This window comes from Crocodylus siamensis, chromosome 3 (assembly GCF_052110815.1).
Source record: "Crocodylus siamensis isolate JL-2025a chromosome 3, ASM5211081v1, whole genome shotgun sequence".
Lineage (NCBI taxonomy): Eukaryota > Metazoa > Chordata > Crocodylia > Crocodylidae > Crocodylus > Crocodylus siamensis.
This window is the reverse complement of record NC_143397.1, coordinates 86578763-86601802: the sequence shown is the minus strand read 5'-3', so window position 1 is coordinate 86601802 and position 23040 is coordinate 86578763. Positions and strand designations below refer to the sequence as shown.

Sequence of the window (23040 nt, the reverse complement as noted above, 5' to 3'; positions counted from 1 at the left end):
CTTTTCCAACCCTCTCATTCCCCACCCACCTCTTCTCACCACCCTGCTTCACTCCAAGAGAAGAACCTCCCCACCCTTCCCCAACATTCCCTCCAAGTCCCCTCTTCTCTTATAGAGGGGCTATGACTGTCACTGAACTCCCCAAAAAATGCACTTAATTTATTCCATTCCCCCTGACAAACACAACACAAATACCAACGAATCCTAACAAAGGAGTAAAAGAGAAAAAAAAGACCCTCCATCTTCACCTTGATCACCACCAAAGGGCAGGGTGAATTCAGAGGGGTTACAGTGGTACAGTTGCACCCCTTGCTTTGGCTGTGCTACCTCACATGGAATGAGATCTCTGAGCTCTCCAGCATGTCAGTGCAGTTCCTGCTTTCAAGCAGCTAAAAGTGATGCTCAGTTCCTGCTTCCACATAGCTCCATAGTCCAGGGGCTGAGCACTAATGCTACTTGTCTATTCTTCTTTGCTGCTGAATTCATCAAATGGGGAAGAAGGAATGGGGAGGGAAGGGTGAACAGCAGTGGTGTTCACACTCTGTGATCCAGAGCTGTGCACAAGAAGGGTTTTAAGCAGACCCTGTAATGATGAGTGAGCTCATGGCACATGTGGTGCTCCCAGTAGGAGCTATGCCAGGATCTTAGCAAGGAGTTGCTTTCACATCCTCTTTAGCCTTGTGGCACAAGCACAGTAAGCTCTCTCATTGAGTGTGTACCACACAGGCAAAGCGGGTGTGTCTGCACCCCATCACTGACATTTTGGATCTGCCCATGCTGAAGGGCAGTGCCAAGTGGTGCCCTTAAGAATCACGCTTCGATGGCCTCCACCCATGAAGGCTTGTTGGCTTTGCAGGGGCTGCAAGCTACCCAGGTCCTTTCCCTTCCTTTGGGTGGCTGAAAGGTAGCCCAAGCCCTCCTCCAGAGAGCTGGAGAATGAAGGGAGGGAGCCATGGTCACAATTCTTTCTTGAGAATTCTGCCAGCTTTATAGGACCTGAAGGCTGGTAGGATCCTTCTTCTTTCAGGTGGCCAAAATGAGTACATATAAATATGTAAATGTTCATGTGTTGGGCACAACTTGGATACCATACAAGGATCAGATCTGTTGAATGAGTAGGTGCCATTTTTAAATAATCACTTTTCTAACCATAACTGCACTTAACTTTATGTAGAAGTCTAGTTAGTTTACTGTTTGAAATGAATTGTAATTATGGAACCATTGAAAGATCTCCTTGCTGTCCTTTTCAATAGATACTTCGTGCCTTATATCAATTTTTTTGCTTTCTCTTTCTCCCTGCAGGACTTGCAAACTTTTAAAGCACTACAAGAGAGCATTCATCATTTTGTCAAGATTGATCAAGGAGTTTTTTTAAAACCCAAGGGCACTTTGAAAGGCACACTTGTCCAAATTTCAATTGAAGGGGCACATTTCATAGAAAACATACAGTAGTGGTTGCCTGCGACTAAAGCCCAGTGCCTTGACTATATGGTGAAAATCTGCTGGAGGAAGAAGAGAAGACCTCTTCTGTTAAGGACTTTTGTACTAGTTGAAGGGAGTGGATTTCTCATCATAGTATGAAGCCCCTTGAGAACAGCTGGCTGTTTCCACTGCTCACTGTTATCCTGAGATGCGTCTGTTCCTCCTTTATCAGTGTCAACCGTGGGGTAAAAGTGATGAAAGGACAGTCTGTCTTTCTGTCAAAAGATGACCTGCAGTTTTCTATCCCCAGAGTGAAAGATGCCTGCAAAGTGGAAGTTGTGATTAATGAGCCAATAACACAGAGGGTTGGGAAACTAACTCCACAGGTATTTGGGATCAGTATTTTACTACTCTCTTCTTTCTTGGCTTGTATATGCATGTGAGAGTGTGTGTGTGTGCACGTGCATATCTCAGAATCTGAAAGAGTTTTGTTGAAAAGAACTGTTGTTTAAAAGCATACAATAGTAACTGAAAAGCATAACATTTCATAGCTTTTGTGAGCAGGGTTTAGCTTTTCATTAAAAAGTACTGGTTTGTTGAGGATTATATCCCTGGAACAAAGCATTTGCTCAGAAATTCAGTAGCACCTGCCCATGATGGTGGAGTTATACCAGTATGTGGGTTCCACAGCCGCCAGTCTTTCAGAACTTTCTGCAAAAAAAGTCTACCAGCTGCTTGTTTCTTTACAATGAGAATAGCCAATATCCCTAAGGGAATGTATAGCAGGGTAAAGCACTTTTACATTTCAGTCACGCAGTTGCTACACGGGGAGCAATTAAGAAAAAAATCATCACATACAATAAGCTCATTGCATGCAGTCTTATTTGTTCTGCTGCTCAACGACCAAATTACTAACAGATGGTAAATATGGAAAAGGATTTTTTTTAAATTACTCGCATGAGACGACAATAAAATAAATTCCATGCATCATCTTTCTCTTATTAATAAGCCTAGAAAAATCCACTGCCTGAATTTCAGAGGAAAGTTGTGGTGACAATATGCAGAGACAAAAATCTGTGTTTCCTAGTGTTTGACTCGAAGCAGAAGTAGCAAACTACTAAAATTAAAACTCTGTCTCATGGTATTTCTAACTTGGTCACAAGTAATTTTCCAGGAGATGCTTATCTGAATTGAACCAAAACTTTGAAGGCTAATGTTTGTAGTAGCCTATGGAGGCTGCAGGGGCAAAGAGAGGAAAAAGTCATACTTGTGGATTGATTGTGTTGGAGGTATCATGTCCATCATGGCTTTCTTTGTATCTCTACACTGGATCAAAGGAATTGCAGATGTAGTTAAGACTAGCTAGCAGAGGATTCTCCAACATGAAGGTTCTGTCTGTGGGATCAGAGATCTGCTGATGGCTCCTCCCTGCTTGCCACCTGGTTTATCCAGAAAAAATAAGGGAGGGGCCAGGATACTTCCATACTCTGGTGGATCCTCCTTTTCTGGAGCAGCTCTTCAGGACATAAAGCCTTTCTACCCTGAGGACTCCCAGACACTAAGTTAGAGCAAATTTTCTCAGAGCCACTGAGGAACAAGCATTCACAGGACCTTCCTGAATACCTAGATATTCAACAAGCCTATGCCTGATTTGATTCAAACTTTGCAGGTTAGTCTAACCTGGCTAGGCTGAACTGGCTTGAAACCAGGAAGACATTCTCTCTGGACTGACGGAAGTCAGGCACATGCCTGCAGTGGCTCAGGCTAGAAGTCAGGGGGCACTAGAGCAGCCCTCCCTTCCCTTCTGTAGGGAGATGAGCTGAGGGGTGCATGACCAGGCCCTAGAAGGACTTTCTCATTAGGGAGGTCTTTCTGCATGGTCCTAGGCTTTTCCCTGCTGGCTGCTCAAGGGGTGGGAGTGTTGTCAGCCCTCAGCTGTGGGCTAGCACTTTGCAGCAAGCGGGGTGGGGTGTGCAGTGTATGCATCTGTTGATTATACAGAGCTTTTCAATCTCCCTCCCTGCTTTGTCACACTGTCTGTAGCAAACTGACAGGCAAGCAAGTGATAGCAGTCTTTATCACCCAGTTAGCCTCTCTCCATTATTTCAAACTTTTTAAAGGCTTACTGAATGGCTTACTGGATGACCTGTTGATTAGCTCCAAAGAGCCCTAAGCAGTCACTGTTCTGTCTGTCTGCCCCAGTGACACTGGAGAGAAAGACACACAGACACCTGTCAGGATTAGCTAGCATACCACATACCTAGGGTCCATGTGGCTGGGCTCTGTGCTGCGGGAGATGGGAGGGTGAGAAGGGGGGGATTTCCAGCTTGAGCAGCAGTGGGGTGGGGGTGGTGGGTGGGGCACGGGAAGCCAGGCAGACCCTGCTGTGTTTGCAGTCTCTGCTGGAGACTTACCTAGCATACCACATGCTGGCTGTGGTTTGTGCTGTGGCAGAGAGGAGAAAGGGGTCCCTGCTTAAGCAGCAAGTGGTAAGGGGAAGGGGGGCATGCGGAAGCCAGCAGTCCCTGCTGTACCTGCAAGTCTGTGCCAGAGCTCTGGCCAGGCAGCAAAGGGGAGGAGCCAGCTCTGCTACGGAGCAGAGAGCCCCACCCAGTCCAGAGAGCATGCTGGGATGCTGGGGGACTCTGATTTAACTTAAACAAGCAAGGGGCTGGGGGCAGACATTGCATTTCATAGATTTCATAGATTTCGTAGACATTAGGGCTGGAAGGGACCTCGGAAGATCACTGAGTCCAGCCCCTGCCCAAAGGGCAGGAAGTCAGCTGGGGTCATAGGATCCCAGCAAGATAAGCATCCAGTTTGCTCTTGAAGGTGTTCAATGTAGGTGCTTGAACCACCTCCAATGGCAAGCTTTTCCAGACCTTGGGGACTCGGACAGTAAAGAAATTCTTCCTTATGTCCAGCATGAAACGGTCTTGTAGTAGTTTATGACCATTTGACCTCATCATCCATTGGGACGTTCTGGTGAACAAACGTTCCCCCAGATCCTGGTGGTCACCCCTGAAAAACTTATAGGTGGCCATCAGATCACCCCTGAGCCTATGCTTTTCCAGGCTAAAGAGCCCCATGGCTCTCAGCCTGTCATTGTAAGGTCTGCTTTCCTGACCTCTGATCATGCGGGTGGCTCTTCTCTGGACTCTCTCAGGCTTCTCCACATCCTTTTTGAATTGTGGAGCCCAAAACTGGACGCAGTATTCCAGCTGCGGCCTCACCAGGGCCGAGAAACAGGGGGAGAAGGACATCCTGGGATTTGCTTGAGAAGCATCTATGGATGCATGCCAGGGTTGCGACGCTGTGGCTAATAAAGCAACCACATCTCAGGCTCATGTTCATCTTAAGGTCAATGATGACCCCACAAGTCTTTTGTCCATAGTGTTAGCCAGCGTAGCACTGCCAGGCCTATAAGGATGCTGTAGGTTTTTTTCCCCCAAAGTAGAGAACCTTGCATTTTTCAGTGTTAAACACCATCAGGTTCTCGTCTGTCCATTTGCTGAGCCTGTCCCAGTCAGCCTGGATCACCCGCCTGTCTTCTGGTGTGGATGCTTTGCCCCAAAGTTTGGTGTCATCGGCTAACTTGGCCAGCCTGCTTCTGACTCCAATGTCCACATCATTAATGAAGATGTTGAACAGTATGGGTCCCAGGACAGAGCCTTGGGGGACCCAGCTGGTCACAGGACACCATGATGAGTGACTTCCATCAATTACTACCCTCTGGGTCTGACCATGGAGCCAATTTCCCAGCCAGCGGATCATGGTGGACCCAAGGCTACAATTGGCCAGTTTCGCCAAGAGGTGATCATGGGATACCAGATGGAAGGCTTTTTTGAAGTCAAGATATATGACACCAATCTTTTCTCTCTTGTCCAGGTGATAGGTCACCTGGTCTTAGAAGGAAATGAGATTGGTCAAGCAAGACCTACCCTCAACAAACCCGAGCTGGCTATCCCTTCGGATGTTGGCGTCAGCCAGTCCATTAAGGATGGCTTCTTTAATAAATTTTTCTAAGATCTTCCCCGGGATAGAAGTCAGGCTGATGGGCCTATAGTTAGCCAGATCCACTTTCCCCCCTTTCTTGAAGATAGGCACCACATTGGCCTTTTTCCAGTCTTCGGGCACTACACCAGAGCACCAGGAGTTTTCAAAGATCCGTGCCAGAGGTTGGGCTATGATGCTTGCCAGCTCCGTGAGTACCCTGGGGTGTAGATTGTCAGGGCTGGCTGACTTGAAGGTATTCAGCTTCTCAAGGTGTTCCTTCACGAGGTCAACATTAATGGAGGGCAGGGGATCTCCCCGACCTGGACCTTCCTGTCCCATAGCAGGCATGGGCCTCCCATGGGACTGATGAAAGATCAACACAAAGTACCCATTTAATTGGTTGGCCCCATCTGGTTCAGCAGGGGTCCAGTATTGCCCTTGTTTTTCCTCCAGCTCCCCACATATCTGAAAAAGGACTTTGTATTGTCTTTGATGCTTGAAGCTGGTTGGAGTTCAGTTTCAGCATTGGCTTTCCTGGTTTGCTCCCTGCAGGACCGGACCAGTGCAGAATAATCCTCCTTGGAGGTGAATCCCATCCTCTATCCTTAGTAAGCCTTTCTTTTTAGCCTCAGGAGGTCTGCTAGATCCCTGGAGAGCCAAGGGGGCTGCTGTGCCCTCTTGCTGCCATTCCTCCGCGATGGAATAGAATTAGCTTGTGCATTGAGGATTGCTCCCTTGAGAAGAAACCACTCTTCTTGAAGTTCCCTCTCCCTGGGGTCATGGTCCCTTAGGGCCTGACTGACAAGCCTCCTGAGCTTGTCAAAGTCGGCTTTCCTGAAGTCAAGGACTTCCGTGTTGCTGACTGACTTGCCAGCTTTATGGCGGATGGTGAAGTTGATCAGCTCACCGTTGCTGTCACCCATCTTCCCATCGATCACTAGGTCACTGATTAGGTGATCCCCAGTAGCCAGTACCAGGTCGAGCAACACTTTGCCTCTTGTTGGTCCATAGACTTCTTGAGTCATAGACCCAAATCAGGTAAGTCTGATATTACATTCAACCAGGTTTATCTCAAACCGGTTTCTGCCATTTTTCAACTGGTTTATGTGCACTGAACATTTGTTCTGTTACAGGTTTAAACCAGTTTCTGATCACTTAAACCAATTTATGTGTAACGTCTGTCCCTAGCCTCCGTGTCGACACCCTTATTCCTGACATGCAGGATATCTATCATATGTTCTAAAAGTAGGAGCAACTGGGCCCAGTTACTCTAATCTGGCCTGGAGGAGGTTGCTTTGATCTGATGGTAAACTTGGAATTACACAGCTCTGCTGTAGTGACTGATGCTAATTCTTTTGCTGCCGCTTGTCTGCAGACAGGCGAATATGACTGCTTCAGGTCAAGCTTTCTTTTAGTTTTTTCAACTATGAGAGCTTAAAGCCATTGTCAGTTTTTTTAATGAGAGTTTCTGATGTAATCACATGACTCTGGGAGTCAGAGTCCCAAGCACTTGCCTGAGCTATTTAAGCATTTACCACCCTTGAGTAAAGATGGCAGAATCTTGTCCCTGGTAGTGCTGAGCCTGCTCTTTCAACCAGGAAATACTGCAGTCAGGATATGTCTCTGGTTTGATCTGGTTTACTCTCATTAAAGTGAGTAATGTGTTAGGAATGTGTGACAATTTAATTACAAATTGTAATTGAAAAGCAGTTGAAGTGGAAAAAAACAAAGCAAGACAGTAATTAGGAAAAGATTTAGCTCTCCTTTGTTTTACTTAGTAAATTTATAGACAATTACAGTTGCCTGTTCATATAAAAGGAAACATATTAGGAAACATAAAACAGATGTTTCTTTTAGCAAAGCAGATTGTGTCTTTTTTTTATAATCACTATATGTCAATAGTAGGAGGCTTATGCTGAAGGAAGGCCCTTCATTTAAAAAAAAGTTTTTAACTTCCTTGTTATCAATTAGGAAGAGGAACTAATGATATCTTGTATAAAAAAAAAAAAAAAAAAGCAACAAAACCCCCAAGAACCACCTATTAATGTGATAGATTTCTCTATAGAGGATTGCACTGCCTATGAATAGAAATACACAAGCAGGAGGAAAATTGGGATTTCGGAAACTAGGATTAGATGTCCAATGGCAAAACTTTAAAGGACCCTGGTTAATTTACAGTAGTAGAGATTCTGATGCTTAGTATAATATAAGTATAAAACTATGGGGAGCTGGTACATACAACAATTTTACTTATATAGTCTATGTACTTGCTGTCTGAGAACTCTTCTGACTTCAGCTGAGTTTCCCCCTTCAAAAGTTATGATTTGAGAACAATATTTAGCAGTTTCTCTGTAGTTAAAAGAGTACTTAAATAGCATTCCTCTTTGCAATAGAAAACGTTTTCTGATACAGCTCTTATCAATGTATGTAGATTAATTAAACTTAACAGTAAAAGCAAAAATGGGGGGGCAGGATTCTTTTTCTGTTGCATATTGAAAAATCATGAGGTATCCACTTACGGTTACTTAGTTTTTTTTTTTCAAACATAGGCAAGAGATTCCGAAAAAGAGAACTTCCAAAGAGTAGGGTAACCAACCACGAAGCCAGCACGTTCTAGCAAACATCTGTCACATTCCTTTTCTAAACGTTAAGCACACGTAAAGGCTAGAACATTTGCTTCAGTGATGTTTGTTCAATCATGCTGTTCATCCAGGTTATTGTAGTCGATAGGAATGCAGCTGGCAGATTAAATACTCTTAACTCATGTGTTTATTCTCTGAGGGTAAATGAACCCTTTTGTTTTGGGGTTAGTGGTTATTAATACTCTTTGTATTGCATTTGCTATGCAGATGAAAGCCAGGGTATATATTTGAAATTCACTCAGATATGACAGTTACCACTCAACTTTAGGTCTCATGAGAACAATGTTCAGCAAAAGTTTACATTGTCATTATTTAAAATTGTGAGTCAGTGCAATGCCAGTGCTTATGTGGTACAAAAATAATGTAAATCACAGTTTTGTGGATTCTGTTGAGAGAACTAAAGGCCAATTTTTAATCCAAAGTTATTCAATAACTCTTCTGCTGTTTAAGGGTTCATGTTACCTACTGCTGAACGTTGAATAGCTGATACTTCTGACCCATCCTGATCCTGTAAGGAGAGAACTGTCTCTTGCAAATTAACTATAAATAAATGATACACAAAACTACATGTCCCTAAACTTAGGACATGCCAGAATGAAGGTTGTCCATGTCTGGGCCCTCATAGCTGAGGACTGAAGGAATTATGGCTAGTGGCTCCATCAGGATTAGGGTTCCATATTTCCAGGTTCAAAAAAGAAGACACTTGTCAGGGAGCGGTTGTGGGTAGCGATATGTCTGTACTCTGCCCCTGCTCTCCACTCCCAAGCTACAACCCCCCAGCCCTGCTGCTATCCCTCCTGACCCACAATATCTTCCCCCCCCAGACCATGCTGGAGCCCCTCATTCCCAACCTGCAATCCTCCCCAACCTGTTGATAGCTCTCACTCCTGACCCAGAGCCTCTGGCATAGTCTGTGCTGTGCACCCCCAACTCACAGTTCCCCACCCCTCTGGTGCCCCTCACTCCCAAACCACAGCCCCCCCAGCCCTGCTGGGGCCGCTCACTTCCAACCCATAGCCTCCTGCCCCCGCCCCTCCCACCTGCAGCATCTCCCAGCTGCCCTGCCTCTGCAAGCACAAGCACCAGCCTGGCTATGCAGCTCCCTCTGGCCCCAAACAGCCCCCTCCTCCACCTTACCCACTGGAGAGGCAGGAGCCTCCCCCATCTCCCCCACCCTGCTGCAGCCTCAGTGGTGTGCATCCTGCTTCCAATCACACCCCCTTCTACTCCCGCCAGCACCAAGCACCTCCTTGCTAGAGCAGGAAAAACTTCAGTGCTGAGCAGAGGCAGAGCAAAATCTCAGACATCTGCTGATATTAAAAAACTGTCCAGACAGAGATGGGAGGACCCCACAAAAAGAACATGTTCAGAAAACCTGGACGTATAGTAACTCTAATCAGGATGGCATTTGGCAGACATAGGAGGTCTGCATGGTGGGTATATGGCCAATATGACCAGTGCTAGGAGCTGTGCTTGGCACATGATCAGTGAGAACAGAGATGTGTAGGGGGGTGTGTGTGTGTGTGTGTGTGTGTAAGAAAGAGATTTATTTATTTATTCCTATGGAATACAGCAATGAAAAGACAGAACAACCTATAAACAATGGCACTGAGGGATAAGGTTAGAGTGACCATTTTATATTTGATATCCATTGCAAAGAATTGTTAGGAGCCTGGTGCAGGTCTTCAAATGAACCACTGAAGTGATAAATAGAACATGCCTCCATGATGCGTGCTATAGTTTGGACTTTACTTGGGGTCTTTAATAAAAAAATTCCATTTATGTAATAGTTAATTACATCTACCTTGTCCAGTGTGAACCCTGTTCAACATTGTCTAGCTCTGCCTTGGTAAAGCAAAGCCAGAGGGTTTAGATGTGGGGTCCATAATAAGAAATGTATTAATAATGTGAATTGTGTTCCATTACTAGATCCATTTTTCCCTGATGTCAAAATTTTTGTCCTTAAGTTCTTTTCTTACACTCAAAAATGGCCTTTTGGACATAAGCCTTGGCCTACAGGGGTCATAGATATCCTTAAAATGGGTAGTGAATTGAAGGTAAGCAGTTTTTTGTAGACTTTTAAAATAGCCTGTTTAAGCTGAAGATCAGACGGATATGCAAGAGAACAGACAGCCAAGCAACAGGACCGTATCTGCAAGTACCGGTTATGAGTTTCATTGTTTCAAGAAAGAGATAGGAAAGAGAGATAACATAAAAGAAATGTTAAGCAGTGGACAATTTACATGATGACTATTCATTATATGTCAGTCAGAGAAAAGTCAGATTTTAGCTGTCAAGCTGTAGCAAGACTTCTAGGCATAAGTGAAAACAGTGATTATTCAAGGGCTTAGAACTAGAGTGGAAAGAAAGGGTGAGATGTAATAGGGATGTCAAAAGTTACATCCCTGATGCAGAGGCTGTGCCCTCATGAAACATGAATTCCCAGCTCTAATGCACAGAGGTGCAAGAGCTAGGCCTGTGCAAAGCGGTCTAGTATTCGCTAAGGATTTGGATTCGGCCGATTCAGGGGACGGTGATTCAATTTGGTGATTCAAATCACTGTCCTGAATCAATTCAGCTGAATCTGATTTGTAGACTCGGCTGCTACTGAATCAGCCAAATCTCTGAATCACACAGGCCCCATCCTCCGCCCGCTCCCAATGGTTGCCTTGCCTGTTCTAGCTCCTGGCTCTCTGGAAAAAAAAAAGCTCCATCTCACCAGCTGTTGCATGGTGGGAGGGGGCAATCTCTGCTGCCCCCTGCCATGTGGGGGGCTCTGTCACGAGCCCCCCAGCCCCTGCCCACTCTCCCAGCCCCCACCATGGCTGCCCTGCCCACCCCAGCTCCTGGCTCTTTAAAAAAACAAAAAACCCCAGACTCACCGGCTCCTGTCTGGTGTGGGGAACAATGGCTGTTGCCCCCCACAGGCCCATACTACATGGGGGCTCTTCCATTATCCTCCCCAGAAGCCCTGAGGCTGCTGCAGCAGCTGGTGCGTTCGGGGTTTCTTTCTTTTTTGTAAAGGGCTGGGAGCTGGGACTGGTAGGGCAGCCATGGGGGCGGGGCTGGGAGAGTGGGTGGCAGTTAGGGGGCAGAGTCCTGCATGTGGGGTGGGATGGTGGGGGGCAGGGGAGAATTGCTTCCCTGCCTGGCAGCACCCGGTGAGTAGGGGCTTTTTTTTAAACAACTGGGAGCTGGGGTGGGTGGGGCAGTGGTCAGGAGTCAGAGGGTGCTCAGTGGGCCTGGGGGAGTAGGCAGGAGATGGGGCCTGGCAGGGTTCCCCCCATGCTTCCCTCCCCCCCTCCGACCCTCCTTCTCTCACTCCCTACTTACCAGTCTGGGTCCAGCTCCCTGCTGCAGCCAATGAGGACTGCCTGAATCGCTGAAGCTCTCTGAATCTTTCCTGAATAGACTTGCAGAGCTTCAAAATGATTCGGACCTTTTAATTGGTCCCCTGATTTGATTTGGATTTGGGGATTTGGCAACTGAATTGGGCCAAATCTCCTTCAAATCAAAGCAGCACCGAATCTTTGCACAGCCCTAACAAAAGCGTTCTAAAGAAAACTTTGCTAGAATTATTTCAGTGTAGAAAAACAATGTATTGTTCCCTACCTGAATTTTTTTTGGAAGTGTCTAAACTGTTTTTTCCAAAAAAAATTCAGTCTGATGTAGACAGAACACCTAGCCTGAACAGCTAGGCTAGGGACAGAAGTTACACATACACTGGTTTAAGTCATCTGGAACTGGTTTAAACCTGTAACAGAACAGAAGATCAGTGCACATAAACCGCTTTCAAAATGGCTGAAACCAGTTTAATATAAACCTGGTTGGATGTAGTATCAAACTTAAGTGATTTAGGTCAAACCAGTTTATAGAACCTCTGTTCCAGATCCCTTCCTTATTCAAGTTAACTCACAGTCCCCCAGCATCCCAGAATGCTTTGCAGCCCCTAGGTTGGGCTATCTGCTCCAGTGGAACAGGGCTCACCCCTCCTCCAGCTATCACAGAGATAAGGCACTAAAGCCTCTGCTCCCTGGCAGCACCTGTCAGCCCAGTGAGATGGAGGGGGCAAGGAAACAGACCCCCACTCCGGTCTCCCAAAGCACCCCATGTGTACAGGACAAGGGGAAAGAAAGCTTCAGCAGTAGGGGCTTTTCACTCCCAAAGGAGCCAAGTGAGCGGGGTTGGCATCAACTCAGCCCCACCCCCACCCCAGCCCCCCATCTCTGAGAGGAGAGGTGGGGGGGGAAACGCACTGGCCCAGCCCAGCATTGGCCAGGGTCTGCTTGCCCCAGCGTGGTGCAAGCCCCAACCGAGGGCTTTTTGTAACTGCAGCCTGTTGAATCAGGTAAGGATCAGCTTCACCCCATCCCAGGGAAGGGATGGGACTAAGCTGATTCCAGCCTGGTGAGACAGGATGCAGGCTCCCTCCCCCTACCCCCAGGGTTTTGGGAACATCCCAGCTGGGGGGCTAGTGCCCAGCTGGCCCGATGTGTTTGCCTCCCTCCTTTCTTCCCCCAGCCCCTGCCTTTCACAGGCAGAAGCTGAGGAAAGGGCAGGGCTGAGCTGATCCCAGCCCAGTGAGCTGGGGAGCAAAAAACTCCCAGTGGGGACTTTCCCCCATGCCAGGCAGACCCTGGTGGGGGGCAGTGCCAGGCTGGGTGTGCACATTCCCCGCACCCCCTCTCAGAGGGATGGGTCTGGGGAGGGAGTGGGGCTGAACCAATCGAAGCCCTGCTAGCTAGGCTGCAGAGGCTGAAAAGCCCCCCAGTGGGGGCTCTTCTCATGCCAGGCAGATCCCAGCAGGAGGGCCAGGGTGAGATAATACATTTCCCCCCCAACCTCTCAGAGGTAGGAGCTGAGTCAGCAGGGGTGACAGCAGGGGTGGGGGGGTGGTATGTATCAAGCAATCAGGCCTGGGCTGCCACTGGGCTGGGTTTAGCTGCCTTAGGCAGCTGGTGGTGAGGGGTGGTGTGTGTGAATGCCCCCAGGCTCCTGGCTTGGGCCAGTGCAGGCTCTGTTTGTCTTGGCCATCCAAACACTGAACATCAGTTCAGTTTGTTATTGATTCAAGCTATGCAGCTTAGAAAAACGTGCAAAGATTGAACTGATTCCACCTCAGGCTTTTTGAACCTTGGTGCTTAGCCCTATGATCTAGCAGAGTTACAAGCACTTAAATACTGGATGTATTCAGTGCTCTTAATAACTGATGCATGCCAGTTACACTCACTTGTAATGCATGTCATCATTTATCTTCAGGAAGTAGATGCTGATTCAGCAGAGCTTTTAGGCAGGTCCTTAAATCCACTCTTCTCCAAAGTATATTCCTCCCTAAGTCCCATTGACTACAGTGGGGCTTAGTGCATATATAATTGGTTTGCTGAATTGGGACCATATTACTGATTAAAACTAAGTTATGTTTTTTTGTATTTCTAAACATGGCATACCAGTATTATCCTGGTTTCTGGGTTTCCCTTGGTAACACTGACTAACAACTCTCTAAAAAGCACCTCTTGCTTCAGTCCATTTCTCTGACGAATAGATAAGAATTGGATCTTGAGTTAGCATTCTCAACCACATTTATTTGTCAACTTTTTTCCCTTCACCAGATTTTTGACTGTCATTTCCTTCCTGATGAAGTCAAGTATACTCACAATGGCTGTCCCATTTTAGATGAAGACTCGGTCAGGCTTAGGCTGTACAGGTAAGCAGCATTGGATTGTCATATATTGTTATTACTAGAAAAACATGCGTTCCTTATGGAGAACAATTATCCCATTTTTCAGGTAAAAAAGTATCTCCTGTGCTTGTCTGCAGGAGCTACTTAGATATGGTGGAAATAATTATTAATCAATAACCAGGCATCTGTTTATGGCATTATCTGTCAAAACATGTATCAGAAATGCTCTGGTAATGTATTCATTAATATTGATAAACATTATGTATCCCTACTCCAGGGACTACCCATGTATTTTTCATTAAGGAGTCATTAGATAAAATGCATGGACAATGTTGTGACTGGGGACCAAACTTCAAGTTTTCTTTCCTGCCAGGCAAGTGCTCAAATCACTGGGCTACTGCCAAGCTCTCCTCTGCTAATCCACTTTCCTGTTCCATATCGCATTCCTTTCTGTACAGTGGCCCATCTCCAGGAGGAAGGGAGAACCCTGTCCTGAGCACCACTCACTCTAGCCTGTTAGTTAGGGTAGTCTCCTAGGTAATGGAAGATATGGATTTGAATACTTTGGGCTGAGGAGGGGTATAACCCAGCTTGTCCACTTCTGGAGTGAGCCATCTCTAACCAGCAGACTATTATGTAAAAATTACCACTTATCTACCCACTTAAAAGAAAAGAGTGAGCCAAAAGCCTGCATGTTAAGGAGTGACTTAGGAGTCTAAAGCTAGGTGTGGTCCCAGTTTCACATTAAGTCTGGGAGAGAGTGTGGGATTTCAGACTCAACCCTCACTTCAGTGTCTCCTATTATCTGCAGCTAAGAGCACGCTGACTGTTGTGAATCTCAGAGATGCTCAAGTATAGGAAACTTAAGCACTTAACTTGTGCCAAGGCAGACAAGGTTCTTTGGGTGAATATGATATCTTTTATTAGACCAACTTAAATAGTTGAAAAAAGCTGTTTTTAGCAAGCTTTCAGTTTTAAAAACCCTTCGTCAGGCTGAGGAAGCCCCTGCAGTTGGTGCGTCTGCTCTTCCTGGATGGAATGAATAGAAAAGAAGCCAGAGGCTGAGCTGGTATGCATGCAAGACAGGCAGTGTGCTAATGAACTCTGCTCTGAGACCCAGCTGCCTAAGCTGGAGTTGGGTTGGAGCATGAATGACGCGGGTCCCCGGCAGCTGGGGGGGCACAGTGGTGGCAGGATCATGGTGGTGGTGGGAGTGCGGTGGTGGTAAGTGGGGGAGCTCCTGCAGATGCTGCTGGCACCGTCAGTGGCGGGTGGTGCTGGCGAGTGCCAACCAGGGAGCGCACCACCACGCTCTGGGGGGTAGGCGTGCACCCCCTACGTGTTGCCCCTGGGTTGGAGGGAGGGAGAGAGAAACAAGGTCCCTGAGATAGGTAATATCAAGTTCCTACAGAGTTTAATCAACAAGGAGATTAAATCAACTGAATCCTGAAATCAATGGCATTCAGTGGAGTTGTTTGAGGAGGAGAGTGATCTTGTATTCTCCCCCTACTTGAGCTTGGAAATCTGAGATCTGAAGCAGTTGCATGTATTGGCAGTGTTGTAGAGGTGGCATGTAAATAGGTAGCGTTTCCACCCAGTATTCCTTACACAGGATACATCCACTGGGTATGGTTCAAACTTCTTTACTGCTAACTTAAATGACCACAGACATAACATTAGAGTTTTTCCCTGCCTGAGATTGTTTCCTGAAGCCCTTGCCCTAATTCCCTCTGCATGGTGACAATCAAATCAGTAGAACTTGTGTAGTCAATGGAAAAAACTCTGTGTCTCCAGGCATGATATCAGGTCAAGTCATGAGAAGCATTCTGTGTATCTCCATGCAGGTTCTTCAAATGTGAACTTTAGTTATATGGTGATAAGGAGATTTGCCAAGGGAACGGAAAGGCAACTAAGGATAATGCTGAGCTCACTGATACTGGAGGAAGCAGGAATGAAGTATTACTAAGTTTTTCTGTATTTTTTTTTTTTTATCCTCTGTAGGTTTACAGAAACTGAAACATTCACAGAAACATTCACCCTTCAGGTGCAGTTACTTGAGCCAGACTGCAATGTCGTCAAAATGAGTTCCAACATCTTGGAAGTCCCCGAGTTTTATGGCCTGTCCAGAGTGATTGACAGGAATGTGCTCACTTTTGACTATGACAGGAGGATAAACCTAGAGTGTGTCATTACAATGGCCTCCTTAGAAACTCATCTACCAGCCCACGGTCAAGTTGTCATTGGAGAACCTCAACAGGAAGAACCTCGTGGAGACCAACCCCATAGCTTCTTTTCCACTTCTAGTACGATCTGTTTACATTGTTTGCATTAGGAACATTCACAGTGAGAGTAGACAGAATGCATGTAACAATAAATCACTTCACACACATTGCTAAGACCCATCACTTACAACACACAGAGTGATGTGGATTTTAGTGCACAGCAATAACTGTCTCTGGAAAAAAAAGCCAAAAAGAAAGAGGACTGTAATGTGAGTCAAGTCGAAGATGACTAGTACTTCACAGAATGGTCTTCAGTAAGGTTTCTAGGCCTCTTATAGGCAGTGAGTACACAAAAACACAGGAGACGCACAAAAAAGCAAGTGAGGTTGAAGTTGAAAAATGTCAGTCAACACAACAAAATTGTTGTTTTGTATAAGCGAGGTAGGAGAAGAGTCATATGTTACATCACGTGTTTTGCTTAGCTATGCTGACTGAACTTTGGGGTGTTAGTTGATCAAGTTTATGTTCAAACAAATCTTTTATGTCAGCTTCTATTGGGTTACAGAGCAGAGAGCAGCCCAGAGTTGCAGGAATGGGAACTGCACTCAAGGACTGAAGACCATTCAAATCACCAAAATGAGCTGTGGGGAATTTCTGCTGACTGGGATTCGATATCAGCATCTTGATCCTCCTTCACCCAACATTGATTATATTCCTATCCGACTGGATCTCATGGACAGCAGAAGCAAAATTCTGCACAAGGTAGAATTCTTCATAATAGTATACTGCCTAGTATTTTACTCTACTCACTCATGTCTGTATTCATATGAAGAGACAAAGTAATCTCTCTTCTAATTCTACTGAAGTCATTAATCAAATATTTTCACAGTGGGTTGAATGAACATTTTCTTCAGCCAAAACAATTTCTTTTTAATATAAGTACGCTAGAAAGAAAAATTCTCATTTTGGTTTGATCTGACTCAAACCAGTATTTCTTTTGTTTGTTTATTCCTATAATATCTTATTTGAAATGTATATGTTGTCCTGACTCCTTAGCTCTTTTTCCCTCTCAGACAGAGTATGCCTGGCTCCCTGTCCGTATCAGAGGTGCCATTCCCAACCAGATCCCCAAAGCTGCCTTCATGGCAACATTCGTCTTGGAGGTGGACCAGTTTATTTTGAGTCCCATGACAACAGCAACAATAGATGCTGAAGACAGTGAAACACCTAAATCCTTGCTAGTTTTCAACATTACCAAGCCACCACCGCAGGGCTACATCACTCATCTGTCAGACCACACCAGGCCTATCACCTCTTTCACATGGAAAGATCTCAGTGAGGTGCTTATAGCATATCAGCCTCCAAACAACAGCCATACAGAGAGGAGGAATTATGAGGTAACATGATTTATGAGTCTCTGATATTTATTTTCCGCCTAGGAATACATATGTTATAAATACATGTGTTCATTTGTAATTTTTATCTATGAGCAAAATGATATTTCCTAATGAAATGGAATAAGGAAACTAAAATGTGAGTTATGTTTTTCTTAGATGACTTATGGACTATTACTGTTGGACCTCCCAAGAAAAAGATTCTGTGACTTTATAAGCAAAAATAGACATGTGACCTTAGTTTATCATATTTCTGACCCCATAAAAACCAAAACATTATTTTTGTAATCCTGTCTCTCTACTTATTTACCCACATACTACGTCTTTAGCACTGACTTTTTCATGTCAAGTTTAACACAATCTCACTTTAGTACAACAGCTGTCTTCTTTATAGTCACTGAAGAAAATATCTACTGCATATCATTTCTGCAATCTAAATGTAAATTCTTTGTATAATATAAAGCAGGTGGGCCCGATTCTGATCTCAATTACAAGCCTTTTATTCTTTTGAAACTTCTTTCATAGAAGTTATTCATGCCATATTTCTTCATATAACCCTCCAAATAAGACATGCACCTTCTTTTAGGAAGACGAAATGGATTGATTTTTTTTTTTTTTTTTTCCCTCTCATGGCCACGTGAACAGGAATAGAGCCTACCCTTTGGATCACTTTTTCACCCTTTCCTGCTCAGGTAAAAGTTAAAGTTGTAACCCTCCCACAGCTGCTCCTCGACCAGCATCAGCTTTTTGATGCTCAGCCAAAAGCTACCGCCAATTTTGCAGTGGCTGGAAATGGCTAAAACTACACTGCTACTGAACACTGGATTCTTCCCTCTCCTTCATTGGAGCCCTCTCCTTCAATGGGGTGGGGGAGACAAAGAAGAAAAGGTTTTATAACTTCTCCATGCTTCCCCATGGGACAGAAAATAATTTTTCCCACTTAAGACGCATGCACCAAATTTGGATCGCTAATGGTTGGGTAAAAGGTTTGTATGGTAGGTGAGTAAATGCAGTATTTTATATTGCCACGTATTTGTTAATCAAGTCCCGTGTAGATTTTCTACTACCTTTTGAAACTGAGTTGCAACCTAACTCAGCATACTGTACAGTATAGTGTACTTCATCACTCTTTGGCCACCATACTACTATCAAACCCAAATCAGGTGTATGTACACTGTTCACTAATTAATTTACCGACACCAGAAATTTTTCCCCCCATTTTCATTTACAGTTTCTTAACTATTTTTAATGGGATAATGATACTACCTTTCAACCCAATCCCCAACCTGGTGGATCAGTAAATTCATGTATATTGCAACTGCTTTAGTTTGGGAGACCCTAGTAGTCAAATTCCAGCTTCTCTATATAGGACATGTGGTTATAATGACAGGAGACAGACCAGTTCTGTGTCTTAGACAGCAATTATTTTTGTGTTCACTATGACACACTAAGATGAGGATGGGAGGTATAATACTGAGAGAGACATAAGAGTTCTTACTGTGAATTAGTAGTATGGGAAAAATATGCCCTGGATAGAAAGAGGTAAAGGGAAACTGTGAGAGCAACCAAGGACTTTTGGGTCTCTAGACCCAGGGAACAAGTGAGTGAAAAAACAAAGCAAATAGAGAGCCTGCAGTTGCATGAGAAGCACTTTGTGTTTGAAAGCTTCCTTGAAAGAAGGAGCATCTGATGAGATGGAGAGCCAACTGGAGATTCAAGCAGGTAGCAAGAAATGCAGAAAAAGGCTCATGTGAATAGGGTGAAATCATATGACAGAATATGAAGTCAATATTATGTAAGTTGATAAAGATATAGATGGGAAAACAGAGTGACAAGATCCACAAGATAAAATATTTCGGTGCCTAAGGCAGATAAGAGTAAGGTAGCAGTGTTTATAAGCTCCCAGAATCTGGGGAATCTCTTTCATAGGAATTCTAGCTCTACCCAAGGAAACTACAAATCAAGAGCAGCCTAATATTTTAATTTCTCTCCTTCATTTTGCTTGCAGCATTGTTGGACACACCTTCAAAAATTTTAAATTACTTTTTTATTTTCTGTCCCCCTTGCATTTAATTTTCCTTCATTTTTTTTTCTATATCATGTCTCACAGACTTAAAAAGCATCTCTGATCCAGGAAATGTCTCTCAAATTTTATTTTATTGTTGCAAAAATTCTATATGAGATGAGTTCCTCTAGTGGTAAAGAAAATGTGTTTTTCCTGTTAACTTATAGAAATCTTCTATCATCTTATCTTTCAGGAACCCAACATAAGAGAATAGAGAAACTTGGTGCAGAAAGTCAGGTTAGGGAGTAGAAAGATGCTTAAGGCATCTTCCTTTGCCTTCAGAATGCATAAATTTGAAGCCTCACTCTGGACTTATGCCAAAGGCTGTATATAGCCAACCCAGCTATAAATGGTTATCTGATCATTCACGTTGGGGAGTTAAAGGTGGTTGGATGTGATGCCAGCCACATCACTGCCTCACGTGCTGTTGTATATAGAAACTGAGGCAGGCCTTAATCATGTTATCCACATAGGCCATTTTTTTGAGCAGACCATTTGCCAGAAAGCAAGAGGTTTTAATAGCATCTTAAACCATATTAAGTTTGTTATCATACTATCAGAACTTCTTAAGATATGTTATCATACTGTTTTATCCTCTTAAGTGACCTCCATGCTTCAGAAGGTCACTGACCTCCAGTGACCTTCAGTATAGGTTTTGGATATGCATAAGCAATGATATTTCAACCTGTTTCTTCAATGAAGGTATGTCTATTTATCTAACAGGTGGAGTTTGAGATTCATGACTTATACTTTGAAAGGAGTTCACCAATCACTGTTCATATCTCTATTAGAACAACAGATACAAATGCTCCTCGGGTTTCATGGAACACAGGTAAAATTTCATTTCACTAAAATTTTGTTATGACATGTATAATATGCTGGATATGTTGGAGGTGGATATGGTTGCATAGAGTCAGAGTTTAAGAAGCTCAAAGCATAGAGTCATATAGACCTGTGGGGTTTTTTTTCCATTTTTTTCCTCTTTTTGGTGTGAAGCAGTTGTATAGTACTTGGAAGAACTCTTAGAGTTGAAGCAGAATGAAAGTGCAGAATAAAAGAAAGAAAGTTGGGCACAAGGGAAAATCAAGTTCTCCATATATGCTGTTTGCTTCACAAGTGACCTGTACATTGAAAGGGTGGACAGGTAGTGCAGGTGAACACTATATTTACTCAATTCTAAGATGAGGTCTCTCCCCGCAACCTTTAACACTGGGGAAGCCCCTTCTTTTCAAATCACATGTGGGATAAGCTGCTGCTGTGACTCAGGCTCAGTCGATTTAATTTTATCATGAGAAAGTTAAGCTATAACCAGACAATAGCCTACATAGAGCTCATCTACATGCGTGCGTATGTGTATCTTACAGCATCTCAAAGCCCTCTGAGATGTTGGAAGAGGCACATGCAGGAACAAAAAAAATTCCCCATGCTACAAACTTGCAGCATAGGGGCAAAATTCAACCCCTAGATGCAGGGGTAAAAAAAAAATGCTCTGCAGAACAGCGGGGCAAGACATGTTCCTAGACCATGCCTGGAGGTAACCTGGGAGTTGGTCCTCCAGGAGAGATGCTCTGGTTTCTGGCCAGAGTGTCTCTGTGGTGCCCCTGGTGCTGTCAAGGGTAAGTTAGGGAAGTGGGGTGGGGGGGTTTATGGGTATGGGTGGGTGTGAGGAGTGGCAGGGGGATGTTGGGAGCTATGGAGAATAGAGGGGGATGTCAGAGAGTGTCAAGAGTGCAGTGGGATGTCGGGGGTGTTGGGAGTGGATGGGGTTGTCGTGGGCTATGGGGAGTGAAAGGGTATGTCGGGGGGTGTGGGGAGCAGTGGGGGAGAATGTCTCAGTGGGTGGGTATGTGGAGGGGCTTGAGTGGGAGCTGCCACATGCCTGCCCCCCTCCAGCCCCTGTGGCACCAGTGGCAGCAGGCAGCATGGCTGTGGCTCAGGCACAGCAGGCAGTAATGCGGTGCTGTGTGACCCAAGCTCCATACATGCAGAATGGACCCAGCCTGGCTTGCTAGTGCACGGTTTTGGATGGGTCAGGCCAGTTTAATTCAGCATCTACAGAGCCCAGGTCACACAGTGCTGCATCACTGCCCACTGTGCCTGTAGCAGAGCCGCAACCCTGCGCAGCCCCGCTTGCCTGCTACTACCAGCACCATGGCTGCCAGGCCGGGGAGCAGGTGTGTGGCAGCCCCAGAGCTGTCCCTATGGGTGTGCGGGGCCCGGGGCATATCAGGGCATGTGGAGCTAGGAAGTGGCAAGTTGGGGGGTCATATCAGCCACGCTGGGTCCTGCTGCCATGGAATCAGCCTGGCCTGTGGGTGTGAGCGGTGCCAGTGCTGGCAGGGACCCAGCTCAGCATGACATGCGGTCCCTGCAAGTGGTACCGGCCCCTGGTGAGTGGCACAGGGAGCGTTGGCTCTGAGCCGCTTGAGGCCGCTCTGTGCCGCAGGGGGGCTGGCAGCAGCAGCAGGCTTAGAGTGCCCCACTCCTACTGCTGCTGCAGGGGGTAAGTTGTAGGCCCTGCACAGGGGTCTGTGGCCCTGCAGGTTGCCCGGGATCTTGTGGGGCTGTGGCCCTGCATGGGGTGCGCAGTCCGTGTGCTGTGGGGGGGGGCTGCACCCTGTGAGGGCCAGGGGACCCACTTCTCCTGAGCATCCCCCCACAAGGTCCTCCCACACCCACAGTCCCCTCACAATTGCCTCATACCTACACACACACACACACCAACCCGCATCCCCCCCACATGCCTCCACACCCACCCACAAACCCACCCGCTTTCCCCTACATCCCTTCTCATCCTCTTCCTGCAACCCCACATCCCTTGATCACACACCCATTGTGTAAGAAGAAAATCAAATGCACACATCAACACATATAGATATTTAGAATTTATTTTATCATGATGATAGAGACACTAGTAGGCTTTCAAATTGCTTTAACATTGTAAATATATCAATAAAGCATTGCCCAACTAATCAGCCCCCCACCCTCTCTCTCTTTCTCTCTATAGATATCTAGATATAGATATAGATATAGACATACACACAATTAGAACAAAAGACCACTCTATATATAGAGTGGATCAAGGATAACAAGAAATCCTTTTTTAAATACATAGGGGGTAAAAAGAAGGTTCTGGGTAACATGGGGCCTCTGCAGGACACACTAGGAAATCTGGTGGTCTCACCAGATGACAAAGCTAACCTATTTAACAATTTCTTTGCCTCCATTTTTCTGAGCAGGGATCAGGTCATCCCCCCCACCGGAATCCCCTGTGGTCCCAGGGAAGGCACAGCCAGGCCCAGGGGCAGAGTGAACCTAGTCAGGGAACTTCTGGTGGGACTGGATGTATTGAAATCACTAGGTCCTGATGATCTCCACCCCAGAGTGCTGAGGGAATTAGCAGAGGTCATTGCAGGATCCCTGGCACAGCTTTATGAGCACTCGTGGCGCTCTGGCAAGGTGCCAGAGGACTGAAAAAGGGCCAATGTGGTCCCCATTTTCTAAAAAGGGAGGAAGGAGGACCCAGGAAATTACAGGCCTGTTAGTCTTACCTCGGTCCTGGAGAAGCTCTTCGAGAAAATTATCCAGGTGCATATCTGTCAGGGGCAAGCAGGGGAGT

At 45.5% G+C, this 23040-nt stretch overlaps 1 protein-coding gene across 3 annotated transcripts in view; it reads left to right on the top strand.

Annotated features, from left to right (window-relative positions):
* FREM1 (FRAS1 related extracellular matrix 1) overlaps positions 1-23040 on the top strand; it is a 138523-nt gene that overhangs the window by 25540 nt on the left and 89943 nt on the right. For all 3 annotated transcript variants that reach the window (XR_016441269.1, XM_090038728.1, XM_090038729.1), the window contains exons 2-7: positions 1303-1808; positions 13670-13764; positions 15742-16043; positions 16528-16724; positions 17036-17359; positions 20145-20253. Coding sequence is in view for 2 of the 3 variants with exons in the window: in XM_090038728.1 (XP_089894854.1) it covers positions 1578-1808; positions 13670-13764; positions 15742-16043; positions 16528-16724; positions 17036-17359; positions 20145-20253 (1258 nt within the window). In the remaining variant the exon portion in view is untranslated. The remainder of the gene's footprint in view (positions 1-1302; positions 1809-13669; positions 13765-15741; positions 16044-16527; positions 16725-17035; positions 17360-20144; positions 20254-23040) is intronic.